This window comes from Wolffia australiana, chromosome 14 (assembly GCF_029677425.1).
Source record: "Wolffia australiana isolate 7733 chromosome 14, ASM2967742v1".
In the NCBI taxonomy this organism is placed as follows: domain Eukaryota; kingdom Viridiplantae; phylum Streptophyta; class Magnoliopsida; order Alismatales; family Araceae; genus Wolffia; species Wolffia australiana.
In genome coordinates, this window is record NC_135848.1 from 10,991,828 (window position 1) to 11,016,434 (window position 24,607).

At 42.6% G+C, this 24,607-nt stretch overlaps 1 protein-coding gene across 2 annotated transcripts; it reads left to right on the plus strand.

Moving 5' to 3' along the window:
* Nucleotides 1-5,044: 5,044 nt before the first annotated feature.
* LOC144711927 (flavonoid 3'-monooxygenase CYP75B137-like) lies at nt 5,045-7,517 on the plus strand. 2 transcript variants are annotated; one of them, XM_078586081.1, is made up of 3 exons: nt 5,045-5,164; nt 5,297-6,171; nt 6,817-7,517. In XM_078586081.1, the coding sequence occupies exons 2-3, from the start codon at nt 5,311-5,313 to the stop codon at nt 7,423-7,425; spliced, it is 1,470 nt and encodes a 489-aa protein (XP_078442207.1). In that variant the 5' UTR covers nt 5,045-5,164; nt 5,297-5,310; the 3' UTR covers nt 7,426-7,517. The 2 variants fall into 2 exon arrangements, with proteins under 2 accessions (XP_078442207.1, XP_078442206.1); XM_078586080.1 differs by having other exon boundaries at nt 5,101-6,171.
* The last annotated feature ends 17,090 nt before the right edge of the window (nt 7,518-24,607 follow it).

Here is a 24,607-nt window from a genome sequence, read left to right on the forward strand (position 1 = left end):
AAACAAAAATAAAAATAAAATTAAATTGAAAAGTATAAAATAAAAATTCATGAATTAAAAAGTAAAAATAAAGATATAAAAAAATACAAAATAAAAATATAAAATGAAAAATAAAAAATAGAAAATAAAAATAGAAAATAAAAATAGAAAAAATAAAAATAAAAAGAATAAAAAATACAAAATAGAAAATGAAAATAAAAAATAAAAGAGAAAAATAAAAAATAAAAAATAAAAAATAGAAAATAAAAAATATAAAATAAAAGGAATAAAAAATAGAAAATGAAAATAAAAAATAGAAGAGAAAAATAAAAAATAAAAAGAGAAAATATAAAATATAAAATAAAAACAATAAATAAAAAGTTATAAATAAAAATAATCAAAAAAAATTAAAACATAAAAAACAAAAAATATAAAATATAAAGTACAATTGAAAAATAAAAAATAAAAAATAAAAAATAAAATATAAAACAAAAAAAATAAAAAATAAGAAATAAAAAATATGAAATAGAAAATAAAAAATAAAAATTAAGAATAAAAAATAAAAATTAGAAATTTAAAAAAAATAAAAAGATGAACAATATTAAATAAAAAATAAAAAATAAGAAATAAAAAATAAAAGTATAAATTAATAAATATAGAATAAAAAATAAAAACTGAAGGTTGAAGTCTGGCTTCGGAATCTAGACCAACAAAAACATTGAAGTATCAGCTTTACTAAAAATCAAATTTGACAAAAGTGGAGTGAGAGCGGGATAAAAAGTCAAATGAAGATTAGCTCAACTAAGGAAATTGCATCCAAAGCAAATTGATGATGACCTTCCGAGAGTTTCGCCCCATTAGTCTATGTAATGTATGTTACAAAGTTGCATCCAAAATCATTACTAATAGACTAGGGAACCTCCTTGAGCGACTCATCTCGCATGAGCAATGTGGCTTTGTCAAGGGTCGACAGATCCATGACAACATCATGCTTGTGCAAGAGCTAGCCCAATCCTTGAACGCCCATATTCGGGCTCAAATGTCATCATCAAACTGGATATGGAGAAGACCTTCGATCGAGTCGAGTGGAATTTCCTCACCCTAGTGTTGCGCCGCTTTGGTTTCAACACTGAGTTCATCGATCTTGTCGATGCTTGCATAAGAGAGAATCACTTCTCTCTTTTGATGGATGGAAACTCCACTGGGTTCTTCACGGCCACAAGAGGTCTTCGGCAAGGCGACCCTATCTCGCCTACCCTTTTCATATTGATGGAAGACTCACCCGTGCGATCGATCGCGGCCTCATCCAACCCTACTTTACGAAAAGGGGATGCCCGATCCTTTCACATTCTCTATTTGTAGACGATGCTATCCTCTTCCTCAATGGATCTAACAAATCCATTAGGGAACTTATGAGCGTCCTCACGACATACGAGCAAGCTTCGGGCCAGTTCGTCAACGCCTTGAAGAGTAGCTTTATAGTTGGTCCTTCCACTACTGTAAAGCTCACTCAGATCATTCATCACTATACTCGATACTCACGAGGATGCCTTCCTTTTGAATATATTGGATGCCCTATCTTTTTGGGACCCGCGAGCCACCACTACTTTGATACCTTGTTGGGTAAACTCCGAAAGAAACTAGAGGGATGGAAACTCCGTTTCCTATCACCTGGTGGGCGCATCCAACTTATTCGACACGTCCTCATGAGTATCCCATTGCAAATGCTGGCGGTTCGTTCACTATCTTCTGCGGTCCTCTGCTCAGTGGAACGACTATGCGCACGTTTCTTATGGTCCGGTCACCTCGCGGGAGAATACCGCCACCATTGGGTTTCTTAGGAGAAAGCATGTCGGCCGACGGACGAGGGGGGTCTAGGGATCAGACGCCTCATGGACGTCCAGGACATGCTTCAAAAGAAGCTCGTATGGAGATTGCGCACCACATACTCATTATTGGGTTGTCTTATTTACGCCAAGTATGGCGAGTGGGCCCATCGTGAGGCTGACATTCGGGGTCTTCGACGATGGAGGCAGTGGCAGCGCCACTGGCTCCAGCTGGCCCAGGTCACCCGTTGGCATATTGGCTGAGGTGAGATTAGCGCCTGGTTTGATACCTGGCATGCTGACGAACCACTCGCGCGCCATCCACAGTTTGTCCCACATGAGGTGCGACTAACAGTGGCAAAGTTGCTTAGGGGGAACACCCAACACCTACTGCGGGAGCATGGCCTCCCTCTCGATACGCTACGTGAGGTCCAGAGAACCTCGCTCGGGTCCACCCCTGACCTTGCCATTTGGACGCTCACACCCAAAGGCACATACTCGTGCAAATCTTCATGGGAGCATTATAGGGAGAAATCCCCCATCCAGCACTAGGGTCACCGCATCTGGCATCCGGCGATCCTTCCTCGAGTTTCCTTTTTCCTCTGGAGACTCTTGCATCGCGGCCTACCGACAGATGATCGCGTGACTCGTAGAGGTTACTCTCTCAGTTCCCGCTGTCACTGTTGTAACACAGTACCACACAGTGAGACCATGGATCACCTCTTCTTCTAGAGTGAGACAGCACTCGCATGATGGCACCTCGTCACTGATCGTTGTCGTCCATTGACTCCGTCTGAGTGTTTTGGCAAGTTCCTTACCTCGCCAACACGCTCTACACGGAGCCCCATTCCACACATCACCATAGCCTATCTACTATGGGAGATACGGAAAGGGAGAAATTCTTCTCGTTTTGCAGGTACGCCCATGCGCGTCGTGGATATCAAGCGTCGAGTTCAGATGTGGCTCAGGCGCATTTCCCATATACTCCCCCCTCGTGCCATCAGATCCACACTCGCTTGTGACCTCCTACGCTCAGTGGGCATTCCGGTGACACCTGCCCCGATCCGCATTCAGTATCGGGTTGTTTATTGGCTACCACCGCCAATAGGCATCCTTAAATTGAATGTAGACGGTGCTGCGAAAGGGAACCCGGGGCCAGCGGGGGGATGAGGTATCCTACGAGACCATACGGGGAGTATACTCTTTGCTTTTTCCTCTTACTACGACATACAAACTAATACAATAGCCAAGGCTATGGCGATCTGTGATGGCCTACTCCTCCGTGAGGAAAGGAACCTTCACAATATTGTCGTAGAATCGGACTCACAGATTTTGGTTGATATGCTTCGTCTAGGTACATGCTCCCAGTGGCGATTATACCGAGTATGGCAAGACATCATGCGGTGCCGACCTCGCACACGGTGCTTTCATCATCAACTGCGGAAGGCAACCATACAGTAGATGCACTCGCCAACCATGCGGTACATGTACAAACCCCCACCTCCATTTTTCTTTCTTCGCAGGCGCTCCCTTCGACAGTTAGAGGATGCTATCGCGTCGATCGTCTCGCCATGCCGGCCCTCCGCATACGATGAATTCTCTTAAGCCCGCGGTATTGGAGGATTGCGTGGAACGCTGGACCGAAAGCGGCAGACAGCGCCCGCCTCGACTAGAGACCTCTCCAAGCCCATCATCACTGAACTCCATCGTCATCGCGGGCTGCTCTAGTGGAACGACGACGTGCACATCTCCCGAGCGCCTACACGATATCTTTTATGTATCTTTTCTTTTTCTTAACATGGGCATGGACGAGTGGGATCCGAGTGTAATTGGGATATTCATACTCGCTCCATGCCTATAAACATTGATAAACACTCCACTTTATAAATAAAATCCCCCTAGGTGGCATCCAGGGCATGGATGGATCGGTCTACGGGCACAACCCCGGGGTTGGACATACCCGGCACCATGTTTTTTGCCAAAAAACAAAAAAAAAAACTAAGCAAATTGCAGACATCTTGACTAAGGGAGTTGACTCATCGACATTCACTTCCTTGCGTACTAAAATGAAGATGCACGATATCTTCACCAACAATGGAACTCTATGATTCCTGGATGAACCAAGATGTTATTACTTTGTTGTTTATTTTCTGCTTATGTTTGAGTCAGGTTGGATGTTAGTTAACATCACATCCTGAAGGGGGAGAGTTGTGGACTCAGTCAATGTGGGTCCCACATAGTGGAAAACCCTACTTATGTTCACGACAGAAAATTTGTTGTGTTAGAATGAAAAAATCAAGATTCTTCCGCCGCCTCCCTTTCTCCTCTTCCTTCTACTTCTTCCTGGTTCTTCCTCCTTTCCCTTCTCTCCAGAATCTCAAGGTGCTGTCTTCTTTTCCTTCTCCTACATTCTTCTTCATATGTTATCTTCTCTCTCTTCCTCTCCTCTCAACTGTTGAGAATTCTGAATCTTGAAGATAGATGAGGTAGAAGAGTAGCAAGAAGAGAAGATAGAAGAACAAGAAGAACAAGAGGAATAGGAGAAGATCGTTGTATTTCCCTCAAAGCTTAAAGTGTAACATTGGTTGAGTATTTATAATAAGTATAGTTAGTTAAAATAGAAATATTTCCGTTCATTTGTATATCCGTTGTAACGGTTTACAAAGGATATAAATGGTTTAAAAATAAGGTGTAATCTGATCTGTTATAACAAGGCGGGTGCACCGATCGCTACCGTCGATCGGTGCGGTGGACCCCTTTTTATAACGTGTATCTCTGATCTTATCTGAACCGTTATAACAAGGGGGGTGCACCGATCGCTACCGTTGATCGGTGCGGTGGACCCCTTTCTATAACGGATATATCTATGATTTAATCCTAACTGCTAATCTCTAACGAGTATATGATTTATGTTGATTTTACTACCTAATCTTGTTTAAGTCCTAACAAGAGAGATCGCCGAGTTTGCTTCGCTGACTCCTTCCTTAACATCAACAAGTCTTAATTGAATATCCATCCCTGCGATTCCTCTAGGTGTATTATTCAGAATCACTTTCAAACAATTGGTAGGTCAATAATTACCATAATATGAGGGTTCGATAAGTCTTCGCATAGAGTGTCCCGTTTTATAGAATAAATGGACCGACAGTGATGTCATCCATCAATAATGAAAGAGCTAAAGTATCAGGGAATACAAAAAGAGGAACTTCAAGGAAAACCACACATACTCATTCCATAAGCCAAGTGGGTCAATAAAAAAGTCTAATATCCTCTTTGCAGCGAGACGACCGCACCAAGACCACATAATCCTTCTCGCGTTTCTTCACCATGCTCCCTCCTCCAGCAGAATCTCAGTTCTGGTAATCCTCTTCCCCTGAGCGTCTGCTTCTTCTCTCATTTTTCCAACAGTTAGACGAAGAAAGATAACACGCCAATTTCTAGTGCAATGGAGAAAGTAGAATTCGCCTTAATCTCTGCCGTTCTCGCTGCAGTACTCACCTTTTACATGCTAAGGAGAGACAAGAAACTCAAGACCAGCGACGCGAGCGGCAATTTACCTCCAGGACCCCGCGGAATACCGATTCTCGGAAATCTACCCTTCCTGGGATCCGAGCTTCACGTCTGCTTGAAAGAGCTAGCAGACGCCCACGGGCCCATCTTCAGCCTCCGCCTCGGCGCCAAGCTCTGCGTTGTGTTGACATCACCCGAGACTGTGAAGGGGGTTCTCAAGGACCAGGACGCCATCTTCGCCAACCGCGACGTTCCCGCTACGGCGATAATCTCCTCTTACGGGGGGAAGAACATCGCTTGGGCACCGAATGGGCCTTACTGGCGAATGATAAGAAAGGTCACAGTGAGAGAGCTTCTCTGCCCTGCTACTATCAGCGATCTCTACGTTCTAAGGAAGGCAGAGTTGGAGAAGATGGTGGATAAGTTAAGGAGTAGCGCAGGGAAACCCATTAACGTGCGGGATTTAGTGCATACCACGACGATGAGCATGACTACGGAGATGCTTTGGGGAGGAATGACGGCCCAAGATGGGGCACATAGGGAGGCTCTTGAGAGGGAGCTTCTTCATGTGGTGGAGAGTCTTGTAGAGCTGCTTGGCATGCCCAATATCTCTGATTTTTATCCTGCTTTAGCCTGGCTTGACCTCCAGGGCCGGGTCAAGAGGATGAGGAAGCTGTCGTCTTGGCTGGGTCGTATACTTGATTCCATTACTGGTGAGAGATTGAACTCAGTGAAGCGCGGGGAGGAGAAAAAACAGGAGAAGAAAAGAGATTTTCTGCAGGTGCTGTTGGATATCGTGGAGAACCCCACTGCGCAGGTTGCTTTGGACATGGACGGAATGAAGGCCCTCCTCCTGGTAACCAACTCCTCATCTTGGTTTTGTTCTAATTTTGTAGACTCTGGATCTCCATTGAAAGGTAACGAGATAGAGAGATAGATTGATAGAGCGAGAGAGAGAAAGAGAGAGAGAGTGAGAGAGTGTGAGAGAGAGAGAGAGAAAAGGAGAGAGAGAAAAAGAGAGAGAGATAGATAGAGCGAGAGATAGAGCGATGAAACGTGAAAGAGAGATATAGAACGAGAGAGACATATATATAGATAGATAGATAGATAATGAGAGAGAGAGAGAGAGTGAGAGAGTGTGAGAGAGAGAGAAAAAGAGAGAGAGATAGATAGAGCGAGAGATAGAGAGATGGAACGTGAGAGAGAGGTATAGAACGAGAGAGACATATATATAGATAGATAGATAGATAGGGAGAGAGAGAGAGAGAGAGGGAGAAAGTGGGAGAGAGAGAGAGAGAGGGAGAGAGAGGGAGAGAGAGGGAGAGAGATGGAGAGAGATGGAGAGAGAGACAGAGAGAGAGAGAATGAGAGATAGATAGACAGATATATAGATAGAGAGAGAGCGATATATATATATAATATAGATAGATAAATAGAGAGAGAGAGAGAGCGCGCGAGAGAGATAGATCGATGCTTACCATTTTACGAAAAGAACTGACAGGACATGATAAGCGGAGGAACGGACACGACGTCGACGACGATGGAGTGGGCCATGGCCGAGCTCCTCCACCACCCGGAGAAGATGAAGAGGGTCAAGGAGGAGATCGCAGCCGTCGTTGGGGAAGACGTGGGGATTGAGGAGGCGCATCTCCACCGTCTAACGTACCTTGATGCAGTGGTCAAGGAAGTTCTTCGCCTACACCCAGTGCTGCCTTTGATGATGCCCCACAGCCCCAGCTCTACATGCACCATTGCTGGTTACAGAATTCCCAAAGGGACGAAAGTATTGATCAACGTGTGGGCAATACAGAGAGATCCCAGTCTATGGGAAGATGCCTTGGAATTCAGGCCAGAGAGGTTTCTTTGCGAAGAAGGAAGGATGGACTACAGTGGGAGCACCTTCCGCTACTTGCCCTTCGGCGCTGGGAGGAGGAGGTGCGCTGGGACGTTGCTAGGAGAAAGAATGGTGATGTTCACCCTCGCGACGCTGCTTCATGCGGTCAACTGGTCTCCGGTGAAAGATGAGGCGCATGCGGACGATCTTAAGGAGACTTTCGGGCTTGTGATGAGGAAGGAGAAGCCACTCGTCGCCATTCCCTACCTGTTTTAAGCTACCTCTGTTGGGTCTCTTGACTCATGTCACCAGTGTCACTGAATAAAAGAAGCCTTCTTCAAGAAAAATATCAGAAAAGAGCCATTTAAGACATGTTTAACCAAATAGTTATACCTTATGTAAATGACAGGTTGCCATTTAAATAAATTGAAACGATTTTTTGAAAAATAAAACAGTGGCAATAGAAATTAGATTTAATATTTACTGTTGGCATTAGAAAGTGATTGCGTGTCCAGACAAAAACGTTAAGATGGAAAAAACTTGGGGCGGCAGATGATGGTAGTAGATAGAGATGGCAATCGATTTTCGTCGTGTCATTTCGAGCCAAGGAATGAGACGGGGAGATGGCATCAGCCTAAGACGGTTCACGATAGCTTAAGTCCATAAATAGACATGGGGTTGATGTTTGATCACGATAGTTCAAGTCCACGGATGGCGGAAGCTGGGTCAATACACTGTTTTACTAGCGTAAAATAAATAAATTTGAACTTTATTTATTGCCCTAACATTAGCTGAATAGCATTGACTATTTCGAGAAAAATAAGTATTTTTGCTTATTTTTTAAAGTTGGGAGGGATCTCAGAAATAGATACAACAGCGCAGGATGAAATCGGTTGAGTTGCCTACAGATAAAATATATTCGGGCGTTTGGTTGAAAATGCCTAACTTTATGTTTTGATGAATACCAAAATGTATAATGCCTTACAGCCAGATCAATAGAATAACTAAAATTGTTTTACTTGAATGACATCATTTGGTAATCTTTTGAAATTATAAAATAATGTCAAAAAATTTGGTATACAATGGCAAACGCTGTTACATTGATTCATGAGGAATCTTTAAAATTCATTGATAAATACTAAAAAATATCAAGATTTGATTTCAACGCTGGATTAAGTGGAACCAAAATGACTGGAAGCATTATAAATTAGGCTATCAAACGTTAGTGTAATTGTATCACCATATCAATACAACATAATAATTCAAATTTTAAACATAAAGTTTTGATATAAATGAACCACATCAAACATCAAATTACATTAATAAAAATATGATGTTATCCATAAAATCATAAAAACTAAATGAAAAAATATTAATATGATATTACTAATGTATAAAGTTTTAGTGATTAATCTGTAAATAGCCATTATGAGTTGCAGGCATTAATAAAGTAGTTTACCAAATCTTGACATAGATTAGTTCACTCATAGCTAGTTCCATATGAATGGAGAGAAATTCAGTTATAACTTGGAGTCCTTGGAACTGTGTTATGATTTTGAAAAATAGTTATATCAAACATCATGACCATTTGAATGATTTGTGAGGGTGGTCGCTTCATCTCAATAGCAATAATTTAGAACATGCAATCTAATATAAACAAAGCACACATATTACATGAGTTACTACAGCGCAAGAACCTTTCTTCCAATTTTTGAATTTTCTAGATTTTTAGGTACTTTTATGTTTTTGATGAATTCATATACATAAAAGATATTACAAATCAAACGATATTTGATTTGATTTATCCTGAGGGATTAATAATTTACCTGAGGTTTCTTGATTAGCCCGATTTCTCCCATGTGTAGGGTTGGACAGTTGTAACCAGAGACTGGTCTTACAGGACTGAACTAGAACATCGATCAGGTTTTGGTCCTAGGGACTACATCTAAGTAAATAAAATTACAATATATATTATTTTAGTCATTATTCTCTTCTCATCACTTGTGTCTCTTTCTTGCTTGTCTGCCTCCCCCTCATTCGTCATCTCCTGCCCCCCTGGCATCTCCCGCCCACAGTTGGTGTCTCTTACCCACGATCTGCATCTCCTGCCCCCACTCGGCATCTACTACCCCTGTTCAGAATATCTTACCCCCTTTTGACATCTCTCGGCCCACATCAATGTCACCTGTCAAACAGCAAGGTCTCTCAACCATGCTCCAGTGATTAAATGTAGTTTTTTTAATCAACGACCATGTTTCTTTATTGAATAAATATCATAGCCTTCAACCTTTTCTTATTCAGTCTAATTTAAAATTTTTCCAACAGTGACCAGTCTTATTATGTTGGAGGATTTTAGCCATTTATTGATCCATTTTATTCAAATAGAAAAAGTGTTCAGGAATGCCCATTTTTTGAACCCTAAACAAAAATTTTGACCACATTTAATTCCCATTCAGAAATTTATCCCACAACTTAAAATATTAACTTATTTTTCCTAAATCCTGAGGATGTGCCAGAATATTCTAAATTTCTTGTTAAAGAACTACAATCATTGTCTCTGGATCAGAATTATTCTATTTTATTTGAGAAAAAGTTCAGATTAAAAGGAAGAAAGCTTGATCTGATCTTAGAACTTACGAGTATATTGTGAAAGATCATATATTTATTTTTTAGTTATACAAAAACATGATTTAATCTAAAATTTGAACTCTGGACATATTCATTGTAAAATTTGAAAAAACCGAGGATAGGAAAATTTATATTTTGGACAAATATCTCATGATCTTTCAGGGTGGGTAATGAGAGCAAATTACATGTGTATTTTTTGATATTGTTATGATTTAATTTTCTTAAATATAAGAAAGTTTGTAATTCTGAAAACTCACTGAAATATACGTATAGTTATTCCCTTGTATATGTATATGTATAGTCATCTCCACAAAGACTGGCGTTTAGAGTTGAATTTAATCCTTATGTTGGGGTAATAGAGAAATTAGGATTATATATAATAATACTTAATAATAAAAACCAATAGAGAGTTAGTGAAAGGAAGAGATAAAACTTAAGATTATTATTATAGATAATTCATATAGTACGCAAGTATGATGATGAAATTTTGTTTATAATATTATAATGAAGGGATATATTAATATAGGTAGTGAAAGAGTTATGTTAAGGTTAATTAGCTAGAGAGAATAATATGATACTATTCCTAGTAGAAGATAAGAAGGTTATTTATTAGATTAATAGCATGTTATATGTAAAACATGAGATAGGTGTAGTAAAGATGAATATTTAGATTTAGTTAGAAATTTAATATGATTATTTTATTTTAGTAAGATATGATAAGAATGACGGTTGAGAGAGATGGTGATATTAATTGTAATAATGATAAAAGCTATTATCTGGATATAAATATACTAAATATCTATATTTCAATATAGATAGGTGTAACACCCCAAAGTAGGTGGGATTTCGTGTACAAAGGCCTGCGTGCTTATTTTGAGAACATGCCCGTGTACTTGGACTCACAATAGGGGATTGAGTCCTTATGCGTGAACACCACAAACATCATGGGTAGTGACACCCCACCCTGATCTTTAAAGTTAATGCCCTTTTATTGCTCATGCTTATCGGCGTGCACGTGCGGTGGATCAAGGCAGGCCACAAGTGCTATGAGCGCGGGTCATTGAAAGTGTGCGCATGCTGGACGTGCATGCTGGGCGATAGAGGTGCAAGTGTTTAGAGCGAGAATTGTGTGGGCATAAGGACATGGGTACTAGGCGCCGCCTACACATGTTGCACACTTTGCGTGTGTGAGGCGTAGGGCAGGAGACATCCCTCAAGGAGACTAAGGCATTGGCACACAGAGAGCGTTGAGACAACTGCGTGGCACGCAGAGCTCCTACGGAGAGTGCTGGGCGTGTGACACCCAGCTTGGGGCAGTGAGCGTGGTGGCACATATGTGGACCGCACGCGATAGTGTCATCGCGGTTGCTAGTGATGCGTGGAGCGTCAAGGCTGGGATGGACTGAAGGGGCGAACTGAGGACCGAGCTCTACTGGCATGCGGCGTTTGGCCCAGGGGCGCGCATGAAAAGGTAGTGCTAGCAGGTGTGCACGAGGGGCTGTGGGCCTCAAGGCACAAGAACGCCACTATCTAGGCGCGCGATGCCTCTTCTCATTACTTTAATATCATCCCTGATCTTTCCCTAGGTAATGGATATGACTACAATGTAATCTATCTACTATATAATGCCATGACCAAATTCATGTACAGGGCTGCTTCCCACTCTCTCCTTAACCTCCAAGCATTCTAAACGATGTTTCTCAAGACTTCCATTGCACAAGCAAAGGCTGCTCAATGTTCCTGCCCACGCACTAAGGCAGGGACGTGTTTGATCTGAGCATTGTTCTATCTCAAGATTTGATTGCGTGACAATAGGAAAATGTATTATTCAGTTATTATGTACTGTAATGAGATGGATAGGTGTTAGGCCCCTAACTAGGCGACATTCCTTGTCCATAGGTCTGCATGCTTAATGGGAGGGCGTGTCCTAGCGATGTCCACACCTGATCTTTCAGGCCATCACCCTCGTATGTGGTGATACACTACGGACAATGTGCGTGCCCATCTGCGCCTAAGTCAAGAAAATATCAAGTGAAGTCCACGCATGCTGGGTGCGTGGCCCGGCACGCGTGAGCCCGCGCGCACCAAGCGCTGCGCGCTAGTACCAAGCGCCATGCGGGGGCGCCAACGCTACACGTGAGTGCCAAGCACCACGCGGGAGTGGAAAGTGCCACATGCGGGCGTGGGATGCGCAGGCCGAGTGGTGTGCCATGGGTGCAGATTGTGGAGTTGTGTGGGGTGCCCTGCAGCGGCCGCGTGGGCAGCGTGCGCATTGCGTGTGCGGGGTGCAAGATTGGGAGACATCTCACAAGGAGACTAAGGCAAGTAGCGCACTGAGAGCACCGAGGCGGCATGAGGGCGCGCGGTGTCCCACGAGTAGTGCAGGGTGCACGCCATCGAAGTTCGTTTATGATGTCATCCACGTCGCCTGCCCTCGACGTTGAAGATGGGGTGATAGACGCTGGCTTATCAATTGCTTTCATCATTTTTCTATGTGTTTGTCTCTTTCCTGTTATCGTCATTATGTTTTTGTCGCGTGTTTGTCGCGTCCACGACACGTCGTCTGTCCGCCATTTTACCGTCAAGGGGGAGGGGCGTTCCTTTGACCCCCTTTCCCCTTGCTCGTTCCCCATTTCTTTTCCTATTTCCCCTAATTCCCCCCTTCATATTCTTTAGTTTCTTCTTTGCTTGTAAGGGGGAGCCCATTTTTAAGGGCTCCCCAAAAGGACCCTTTATGGCCCATTTAGGGGTCCATTTTCCCCTCCTATATAAGGGAGGAGATGGGTGCCCTAAGTCTTAGACCCGAAATTTCACTGATTGTTTTTCTCACGTTCTTGGTCTCACCGTTTAGAAAATACAAAAAAAGGGAGAAAAGGAAGAAAAAAAGAGTAGAGAGAATGGACGGAACAGAACGGGGTCGGGTTCGCGTCCATTCAGTCCCGCCGCACGCTCATTATAGGGCTCCGTTGGGAGCCCTAGGCGGCCGCTGCCGCGGGCGCGCCACCATCGCGCCACCATCGCGCCACCACCGGGCTACCCTAGGCCCGCGGGCACTGCCACGAGCAGCGCCCACGCTGCCAGAGGCGGGAACCGCCACGACCGGCGGGCGCCACCCCCAATAGCAGGCGCTGCCAGATTGGCGCCTATGCTGCTTGAGATAGGCGCCCGCGCCAGCAGCGGGCGGCGCCGCCCAAGCGGGCGCTGCCCCCAACCTCGAGCGCTGCCGCAAACCGCGGGCGCCACCGCCAGAGGCGGCCGCTGCTGCCAGTAGCGGGCACCGCCCCCAACAGCGGGCGCCGTCGCAGCCGCTGTGTCGGCCGCTGTCGCTGGAGCGGCCGCAGCTGCCGAAGCAGCCGCAGCCGCTAGGGCGGCTACAACCGTTGACGCCGGACTCTGCCATTGGGCACACCGTTGCTGTGCGCCGCCACCTCACTGGCCACCATCACTGGACTCCTCCACTACACCCTATGCCTTGCCGATCATCGCCGACCCGCGACATCTCGACAAATGACGCTCTGGTGCGCCATCCCTCACTGCTCGAAGAGGTTGTCGCCTCGAGCGCAGGAATTCCTCAACAAGTCTTCCGCCGACCTTAACGAAGGGTTCAACGCTACTTCGACTGTCAAACCGCCGTGATCTCTCCGACAACTCTCCGCCCCACCTGCTCCAAATCACCGCTGACCGTCGACGACACTGCACAATGAACCACCGCCGACGCGGTACGCCGTCCTCTCCCGTCGCACATTTATTTACAACTTGCAGTATATCGTCGTCTTGACTCCACTACGCTCAAGCTAGGTAGGTGAGAGAGGACGAATTGAGAGAAGTACGGTCAACTAAGTGTCTTACCGGTACGGACGAGTATGTTCGTTACATGCGAGCCCTATGGATAGATTCCGTTCGGCTGTAGATGCCTTGTTTGCTCTAACGAGGTTCGAGAGGCCACGGTTGCCATCACCCGGCGACCCCGTCCAAGCTTGGAGCTTGGCGCCTCCGTCGAGTCAGAGCATGCACAGACGACACGAAGGGCATTTAGAGCATTGTAGTCGCATAACCCGTTAGGGTTTCATCCATCGGACGACGACACTGTCGACGTTCAATTCCATCATCACTTATCAGCACCGAACCATCATATTCGGTGTCGACCAGGCGATGTCCGATATCACGCAGTGCCTAGCTGGAGGCGCTGAATGTGGCGACGTCATGCTGACTGCGGGTGAAGGTGTCAACGCAAGTGCTGATGGCGTGTGTGATCACCAAGGCAGGGGTGGCGTATGTGATCGCCACACCAGCGGGCAGCGGCGCCTAGTCTGGGGGCACATGTGTTGCGTCTAAGCAGGCGCGCGTGCTGAGCGGCGGCGTCAAGGCGGAGAGCCAACACTACCTTGGCGCGATGCCCCTCACCTCGTTCGACGGATCACCCCTCTTCTTTCCCCTTGTAATCGTCCCAACTACGATGTAATTTTTCTATGATATTAATGCAATGACCCTACTCCCCGACGGGGCTGCGTTCCCACCATCTCCTCTAACCCCTTCTATGCGATCTTAAGCAATTCTAAAGACTTTCGCCCCAGGAGATCAAGACTGCCCAGTGTTTTGCTCTGAGCACTGAGGCCGGCACATGTCAGATTCAAGCAAGAGACCTAGCTCGGGATTTGATCGTGTGACAATAGGTGATAGACCCATAATGTGGCATGTAAACATACACATTTTGAGGTCATTTTGTGCACAGATTATGTGTATTTTCTCCGATTTCATAAGATTTTTTGTATCAAATACACTAAATATACCAAGTTACAAAATAATGCATTTGTATGTCATTTTCAACAATTCTAAATATTTATTAGTGAAAACATGTTTAAGACATTCTAATTTTCTAATGCTATATTTAGTATTGCAGGAAAGAATACTGAGTTGGAGACATAAATTAAAGAAAGAAATAGAAGAAATGAAATGAAGAAAAAAGGTATATAATTGCATATATTTTAATAAAAATTTATTAGGCTTGCTAAGGAGCTGACCACGCGCAGCACCACCGAAGCAAGCCACATGGCGGGCAGGCGCAAAGGCTGCTCAAGCCCACCTATATCCCAGCAAGGGGTGGCACCCAACAAGCCCAGCTGGCCTACGAGAAACGATATAGAGCCGATACAGGCCCATGAAGCAGACATATGTGTGCATTCAAGAGGTAAGTTTTTTTTTGTTTCAGTTATTAACACACTCCGACACTTATATAGAGGACTATTAATTAGAAATTTTCAATATGGGATTTACAGCCCATAGTCTATTTTATTGTCGCAGTGGGCCGGGCCAGCGTTGAGTCATGTTGGGCCGCAATCTTAAAGAAAACAAAGTAAGAAAAAAAGAGACCGGGCTTTGAGCCAGCCTAGCCCGAAGTCCGTCTTTTCAGATTTATTTAAAATGATGGATATGATCTCATTTGTCCAATCTTTTAACGAAGATCTGGTCGTGATCTCGTCTGTCGGATGCTAAGACTTGGCCGTCCTATTTAATATCTTTTATTTCTATTTCAAGGCTTCCTGATTGGCTTTTAGACACTGACGGGAATTTCAGGCCCATTATCAGACGAATCAAAAGAAAAAGAGGCTGATGAGGCACGCTGATAGGGCTGGATGACATGGCTCAAGGGTGCACCGAATTATCTGGGTCCACATCTGTGATTTAATCTCTGCCGTTGAACCAAGATCGGCCAGATCGGATGGCCAGGGGCATTTTTGTCCACCCTCGCCCCTAGCCGCTGACACTTGTGGCTAGAGGCTGTTTTCGGCCGGCGAGGGTGGACCGCTGGTTGATTCAATGGCCCGTGAGGATCCCTAAGGCCATCCCTCTACGTTGGACAGCTTAGGAGGTCCCTCCTAAGTCATTAAAGGGACCTCAAAGGCCCCAATTCATCCTATCTTTCAACCTTAAGCCCTCAGCGGTGGCGAAGATCTCTTCTGCGTTTGGAAGCATGCTACGGCATCGTGACAACGCTGATGGCTGTGGACATCAAGGAAGGAACCGAAGAAGCTCTGAAGCAGCTTGGGTTTGCACATGGACAGAGGAAAAGAGCCAGGCTGTGGATATCGTTATCGAGCTTTTGTTGAAATTGGTACCGCGAACTCGTTGTGGCGTTTCATTGAACACCTAGTGTGTGCGATGATTATTTGTTTGATATGCCTAAGTTCTAACATCTCATCCTTATAAAATTAAAAAACATATTCTTACCCCCACTTACCCGACTTCTATCAGGCATTATGTCGAACACCTCACGGTCGTTCAATAGAAATACCACTATCTTCAATTTTCTGCTAGTAAAAAGCTATAAAAATTAATTACAATATATATTTCTTAGTTCAACATCCTTTAGAGCATTTGGTCGAATACCTCTTAGGTGTTAGACTAAAGCAGGCCTTTTAACGCCTTAAGTTGACCGTAAAAAAATCTATAAAAATACACAAATATAAAATATATAAAAAAACATCTATAATTCCTATAGTAATTCTATAATAAATATTTCACCTATATAAGTAGTAGTCTATAATTATATGGGATCTTATATTATTGTAATTATCTCTTAATTACTGTTTCTACCTCTTTTCCCTTAATATCTCTTTATACTTATCTAAACTCTTACTTAGTACATTATTGTTAGATAATCACTTACTACTCTTTCTTTATATATATACGCATCTATCACTTGAGTAAGTTTCTATGTTTTATCAAATTTATTTGATTGTAGGAAAATTAAATTCACAAGGACATTAAATCTTAACACAAAATTTTCTTCCGACAATAGGATAAGGACGGATAATTAGGGTCAATAAAGGCCATTAAGAGCTTAATATTTATATTATTAAATGATTAATAGGTGAATTATAATAGTAAAAACTGGCTTTATAATTGTAACATTTAATGAGTAATTTTAAAAGATAAAACCAATACAAAAATAAGATAATCAGGGGAATTCCCCAATGTGGGGTATGTGTTTGCTGGAATGCCTCAAAGAGGCCACACCATGAAGTTACGACGATATCAACTTAAACATATGAAGTTAATGAAATATATGAATGCAGTCATAAATATGAAATAGATATCTACAAACTCTAATCATAACTCAACCTAAGTTGCTGTAATTTAAACGAACAGGGGTAGGAACAACAATCACCGGCCCCTAACCTCTATATGCAACAATCACCATTAAGTGCGCACATTGTGCGTGCGAGGCGTGGGACGGGAGACATCTCACAAGGACACTAAGGTAATTGGCGTACATGGAGAGCCGAGACGGCATGGGGGCGCGTAGTGTTCCCACGTTGGTGCTGGGTGCGTGGTGCCCAGCTTGGGGAACCGAGTACGGTGGCGTCCGAGCATCAATCGTAACCCACATGGTGGAGGGTTTCCTCCCATTTGGTCTCACTTTTGTCAGGATTGTCCACATTTATCGTTCTCCTCTTCTATTTCTGTATAAGCACTTTCATATTTTACATCATTTTGTAAGATTTATGTCATCCTAAACATCATCAGTCATCCATAATCTGATATGGATAACTGATGACTAAATTTATTCTTTCAGTTTTTTCGCCCATTGCTCTAGTTGATGATGGATGACAAAAGTAGATGGAATCATTGAGGGTATCATCCATCCAAGAAGCCTTGGTAAACATGAATTTTTTGTTTCATAATGCATTAAAATGCTATTTTTAATATGAACAAATGCAAATTTTATAGAAATGTATCATATGAAGGTTTAGTAGTTTGATGAAAGTTATTGCGGTTAGCCCTTGGGTGAAAGTTTCTCTGTTCTTGTTGGTAAGAGGGGAAATTTTGATGGGCATTTCTTGGCATATTATTGTTGGGGTATCCACTATCTTTAGGATTCCAATAATTTTGAGCTATAGGTGTATTCACCTTGGACCTATCGATAGTTGTAGCTTTCTCATGCTGTTGACAATCTTCTTCTACATGGGCAGCACTGGAGAATTGATGGAAAAGCTAAATATATATTTGAGAAGGATGAGAAGAATCATATATATTTAAACTATTAATGTTTTTACTAGTTGTTCCATTCGCATATCAGGCTCAATAGTACTCACATCAATCATCCCATCTCGCATAGAATTTGCATTTCTCCCACTACCACTAAGATCATCATAATATATAATCGTTTATGCTAGTGTTTCTAAAATGCCAAGTGCTTGATCTAAATATTTATTCATAAATGTACCTCCAATGGCTGCTTCTATCATCTTTGTACCCTGATCTCTTAATCCTGCATAAAAGTTGAACAATTCCACAATCTTCTACTCCATGATGTGCAGATTTTTGTCTTAACTTCTTTAACTTTTCCAATACCTCACATACGGATTCATCAGGCCCTTAACGAATGTCTCTCATCAATCGTTGATATGAATTTGTTTTTCCAACATAATAGATTTTTTTTGGAAATGAAATTTCCATTTCCATACATGAATCAAAGTTCTAGCTTTAAATCCAAGACCGAAGAGAAATAACCACATTTAAACAACCATAATTCTAACATTACAGAAGGGAAAGTGAAATGTTTGACAAATCAAAGAAAATTCTTCCAAATGTTTATATGGCTCTTCTTGATATAAACTATGAAAGTTAGGGAGTGATTGGATTGATCAATGTTAAAATTGGAGCCCTCATCTAGAGGTTCCTTAATTCTAATAAGTAGCGCATATCCTAAAGGAGCATAATATTCATGTAACCTTCATTTTCATTTAGAATAAAATTGTCAGGATGATCATTTGTATTATTTGAAGCCTCCCGTTCATCTCCTTCACTTTTATTCTCATGTTTTTTGAGTGATCGTCTACCATTCATGATGAGAAAGTGTAAAGATTCAAGAGTGCTTTAGACAAGACTTTTGCCTTCTCTTCATGTCTCCTTCAGCCTTGTGGAGCTGATTAGTTTCAATAAAATCACCAAACTCAAAAATAAAAGTCCTTAATGGCTACCATTCCCTAGAAACAACGTCAATCAATATTATGAATTTTAGGGTTTGAACTCATCATTTTTAATTGAGATTATTAAATAATTATATACGCTAGTGCTTATTTATGAATACTTACCTATCGATCAGTACGGGTCATTTCCACAGGGAACGATAATTAAGGATTTAATATTCTTACTTTAGTGATTATTGATATGAGAAGAGATAATGACAACAAAATCATGGGCAAGATGGTGATATCGAGTCAAAGATTACATATAGTTGAAATTCAAATAGGAAATTAGCAAACAAAAGAGGAAATGAAAGTAGAATGACACATCGTTAGGTGAGTGAGAAAAGAACGTGTCAGATAAGATAGTGATCAGTTGAGTGAATGGTATGATGATAGAGATACAAGATAATGAGGACGTATGGAGGTGGTGTGATAGTGAAAGATGATCAGAGAATGAAATTATGCTATCAACGATTTCTTGAAAGAACAATGCAAGGTAAAAATGCTTATCGTAGATCTTTCTCTAATGAGTACTGGTTAGCTCCCCCTCTTCTCTAATTCCTCTTTCCGCACACCCCTGGTAGCGAGAACACAGTTGATGGATCTCAAAAACTCATTATCTTTCAATCAGCCAACATTAGTATGAAGCAAGTTCAAGGAAAATTTTCACAATGATCCAGGCCTAATTATCGATCAGAGTGTATGGATGGAAAGAGAAGGCAGAGAAAAATCAACCCTGAAAGTTCAACTCAATCAAACATGCGGATCATTAGATATCATAATTTGAATTTGAAGCAACTTTAGCCCTTGATTTTCTCCTTCCTTGTCATCGACGCTAACACTTCCTCTTTTTCCGTTTCAGTTGAGCTGCCTACTCATCCATGCTCCATGTCACCTCATCTACTATGCTACTGGCCTTCAAAGCTACCATGTGTACATGCAGGGGAAAAGGACAAAATAAAGACAAAAAAGGATTAAATAAATAAATAAGTAAAGTGTGTGTGCTGTGGCTCCTCAGTGCGCCCCACATCATCACATTTTCTTTGACAACTTATTAAAAAGTTACACATGTGCGCCACATATACACCCGTGCGCCACGTGTACACATGGCCCCAGGTGTCATATGACACATCAACATGGCATCATTGTTGTCTAATCAAAAGGAGGACATCAATATTTATATTCTCTCTCCTTGGTGTCCCTGTGGTATTTGTTACAAAAGAGTCACTTTTATGTATTGTTCCATTTAGCCCTGCACCAGAAAATATGATGTAACACGACGGGTAAGGATCGAGTAGCTTTTCTTACACCAGTGGGAGGAAGCACTATTAGAAAACTGCTGACCTAGGACGATATATAAGATAAATGTCATATGGGGTCTAGGATAGCGGACAAGCTCCCAATGTCCTGACGGCCTTGTTCGAAGACTAATAGGGTGGGGACAATCACCATTCACAGGCATCCATGACCATCGTCAAGAGCAATTTGAAGCCGACACCATTAATGGATTCTCCCTATCTCTCGTCATAATGGCTAAGCCTACCACTAGAAAATTCACGATAGAGAAGCTAACAAGGACATCATTGTATAAAGAAATAATACTAAAAGAGAGGTGAGGCATGTGACATGCGAGCCCAGCCCGAACGCTTGTGGTGGGTCATAACTGTTACAGGCGAGTATATCAGTGGTCGGCCTCGAGTCGATCACAACAACACTAGAAAAGGGGGCGGCAACCTTGACGGTGGAAGGTGCACGACCTCAGGTATGGGAGTTGAACAAACTTTTGTGGTGGGTGCGTCACGGTGGCAGCCACTTTGACCCAAAGTCGCGGGCAACGGTGGTTGCGATCAAGGAAATGCCTGTAATCCGCGCAAAGATAAGGGTCACGTGCAGCTGCTGGTGATGATTGGTGGGTTGTGTGTGGAGATATCGACACCAATCTGGGGAGGCCCGATTGGGAAGGGCAGCCCCCCACAACCCGAATGGCTGTGGCAAATGGCACACATGGCAAAGGTCGCACCTAGGCTAGTAATCAGTGATCAACGGTCGTAATGAACAGGAGGGAAGGGGGTCGATAGCCGAGCGTGGTCAACTCACATTAGGAAGTGTCACAACTAGTGATCGATATAGTTAGAGAAGATAAACTGGTGGTGGGGGTAAATAGCGTTCAGGAAGATCGGGAAAGACGATCTCATGGGGGTAACTAGCGACCAGAGGAGAAAGAATGCCCCAGTAGGGGACAAACCTGCGGTGGCCATGGCTTGCAATCAAGATGGTCAACGGAGGTGCCCTCAATCATTAACTACGTCTGCAAAAGGAGGCCCCTAGTGGGAGGTGTTGATGGGCGACAATGTCAAGGCACTGTGGTAGTGTGGGGCTGCAAGGACGATGAACATACTAGATGTGTGCTGGTAGGCAAGCGTTCTCCTACAATATGATAGCACAAGGTGGACGTCCGCAGTGGGGAGGTTGAAGTTGTTTTTCTGACAACAGTAATGACTCTGTGATGGTGAACGTGGCGATGAAATTTGACCGTGATTGCCTCATTGGTGTTACTATAGAAAAAACAAGGTAATTCTCCAAGAGGAGAAAAGGGAGGTAACCCCAATGATGGGGGACCGTCTCGCCACCAGCACAGAACGATGTCAACAACCTCTCCGAGCTGCTCGAGCTGACACCCGCGACTCATCGTTAAAGTACTCTGCTTGACGACATGGTAGCACGTGTTCATATTTTATCGTCTATTTTTTATTGTAATTTCCTCTCGGATTGTGGACAAGGCCTATCGTGTTTTGTGCCTTGTCCTTTTGAACGGTTTTATTTTCGTCGTTTTGAGATGGCCGCTCGTCAAGAGACTGTTCCCTCCAGCTATGGCCAATTGGGCATGCCTTCGACCCTATATAAAGGCTGTCATGCCCAAGAGGACCCTTAGAGAGAATTTAAAAGGAAAATTGGAAGTTTGAGTTTTTCTTCATAGTTTCTTCTTTATAGCCATAGGTAGACCCAATAGTTAGACTGTGGTCACTATCCACATCGAACTTCCGTGGATCGTCGCCAATGCCCTACCACTCTGCCATTGTTTCTTCACCGATATCAAGAATTGCCAATTCTTGATCCATTCTCGCTTCAAGAATCACCCAAGAAGCCTCTTCTCAGAGAATTTGGGAGCTAGAGATCATCTTCTATCATCGTTCCTATCACTGCCGACAGATGAACATCCTGATCAAACCGTTGTCGATGGTTTGCCCTATCTGTTGTCGCCCATAGACAGCCCTCCCGCCAACGCTTGGAGTCTCTGGGCCAGAACGTCCAAGAACCTTCATTTCTTGGAGTCTCCAGTACAACCCTGCCCATCACCACTGTTCTTGGAATTCTTTGGGCATCAGAATGCCCAAGATCCTTCACTCTATGGAAACTCTGCGCGCGCCGGTGACCTCAGCCATTCAACGCCCACTGCGCCGCACCCTGCCGTGCGACTGGCACCCACTCCCTCGTCTATGCCGCCATCGCCAGCGTTCGGTGCAATCGCGTGATGGCACCCTTTCCTCGTGCCCAGCCCGGCCGATCGCCGCCCAGCTGTGCGCGAGCTCTCTGCCGTGCATGAGCGTGCGACTGCCGCCCAGCCGTGCGCTCGCTCCTTGGCACACGCGTGTGTGCCCCGCTGACCCGACTCACTGTTCTGCCCTGCATACTGCCCGAACTATGCCCTACTCATGCCCGCTCTTGATCGGATTAACTGTTTGGCCCTACTACGAAATCGATGGGTATCTACCCCATCAGGTTCTACCGTCTTCTCATTTGTCGCAGTTCTATTATTTTCATACAGTACTGTTGATTTACATTCAGCACCTTGAGAGTTAGGAACCGTGCTTGTCGAATTGAACACGACTCACTCTAGTGAGAGATAGGATTTGCTTGTGGTAAATCACTAGTAGCTTACTGAGAGGAATTGGACGCTGATGGGTAATTGATTTTACCTCTCAATTGTCGCGTCTTATTGGTCCTAAGGGAGATTGGGAAATTGATTCTGTCCGAATCGCACTTCGTTGATCTAATCGATCATTGGACTTTAATAGTTCTTTCTTCGTACTTTTCGTTAAATCTCAAATTCTGCACCATATCATTTAGGCATTATTACACTTGCCATCTCCTTGTGGTGTAATATGTGCTGTTCGATCCCGGCCGACTACGTATTACATCACCCATGGAAGAAGAACACAAATCTCAATTTACTCAAAAGGAATTCCAAAAGACATGAGAGGCTTACCTTCCTTTATATAGTGTAGGGGTGGATGCCCTTATGGGTCAAATTAGAGGAAACATCCAAAGTGACAAGGACGCTCCCCTAATGGCTCGAATAAAACCAAAAACATGGGAAAAGAAATATGGGGGAGTCCAAGACATGGTGGCCTTCCATAAAATCCATAAAGACATGAGCACAAATAAAATGGGACCTGTTGTCAAGCTTGATACTTGAAGCTTGGGGTTCTTCGCATCGGCTCAGGCTTGGTCTGCAAAAGGTCCTGCATCAAAAAAATTTAAAAAGTGATTCATTAATCTTAAATGTCATTGGCATTGCTAATCGCGATGCCATAATGACATAGTTGAATGATTGCCTATTGCCAATCATTAAGTTGGACTAATCATTGGTTGACGCCAATTAGTATCCCAAAGTCTAATTGGTACCCGTTCGACAAATGAATGGAGACATCTGGTGTCCCAAAATTTAGTTCTAAAATTCATATTAAACAAATAGAAAGGCCAAAAAAATATAAATAAATATATTTTGACTTTGAAAACAAGTTTTTTATAAATTTCATGTTGAAAGTTTCTAGAAAAAATATATTCTAGCTGAATAAACCATATTCCCTCAGAATTTGATGTCATAAAAATTATCTAAATTACCTATAAAATGTAGAAATATCAGAATATCATTAAAAAATAAAATTTTAATAATTTAATGCTTGATAGCATGCATATATAATTAAGTTAATGCAAATAAACATCCAAATGTGGTCAGATTAAGCTACTAAAAATGCATGTTATCATATCTCTAAGACCTGAACATTATATGTTGTAAATTCCCTCTTAATGAAATCATTGATTCAATATTTTAAAAACTATACATTTGAGTATCTCACTTATTTAAACAGTAAACATGTTAACAGGATCTGTTAACTTCTTTAGATGTCTTTACATGTTTGGTTTGTATTATATCATTAAATGATGTTACTTCTGTTTTGAATTTGATGTATGCATATATGTTTATTCACACACAACTTAGAATGTTTGTTGAGTATTATTGCTCTCTTTGAATGATTCATTACTTTGATGGCAACAATATAGATACCATATATTTTAAAAGATTTATGTTTTATCTATGGAATTTCTTCCCATTCCTCCCACCAGAGCAAGGTGAAAGACTCATCCTAGGTTTTCGAATTACTTGCACATAGAAATACTTGTTGCACTCTGTGGGGAACATATTTATCATGACACCAGTAGTGTGCCCGTAGTTACTACAGTACCACTGGAAAAAAATAGTGATGCTTCTGTTAAAGATTAAGGAGATTGAACTGACTAAAAACTATATTTTGAGGAAGTGCTAAATGAGAGAGTAAAGAAAAATAATCAAACAATATCCTTCTATCTATCACCCAACTTTGATTAAGGTTGGTTGAGAGGAAGAGTCAGATTATGATCATATTTGGACCTGATATTGAAGGACCTGATTGGGAAGATATTTAGAGCATGTAACACCCAATAAAAAATTTATGTCGATGCAAGTTTGATATAGGGAGCCATTGCAAAGCCATGAAACAAGATAAAATGAATTCAATGTTGAACTCTTTAAAAAA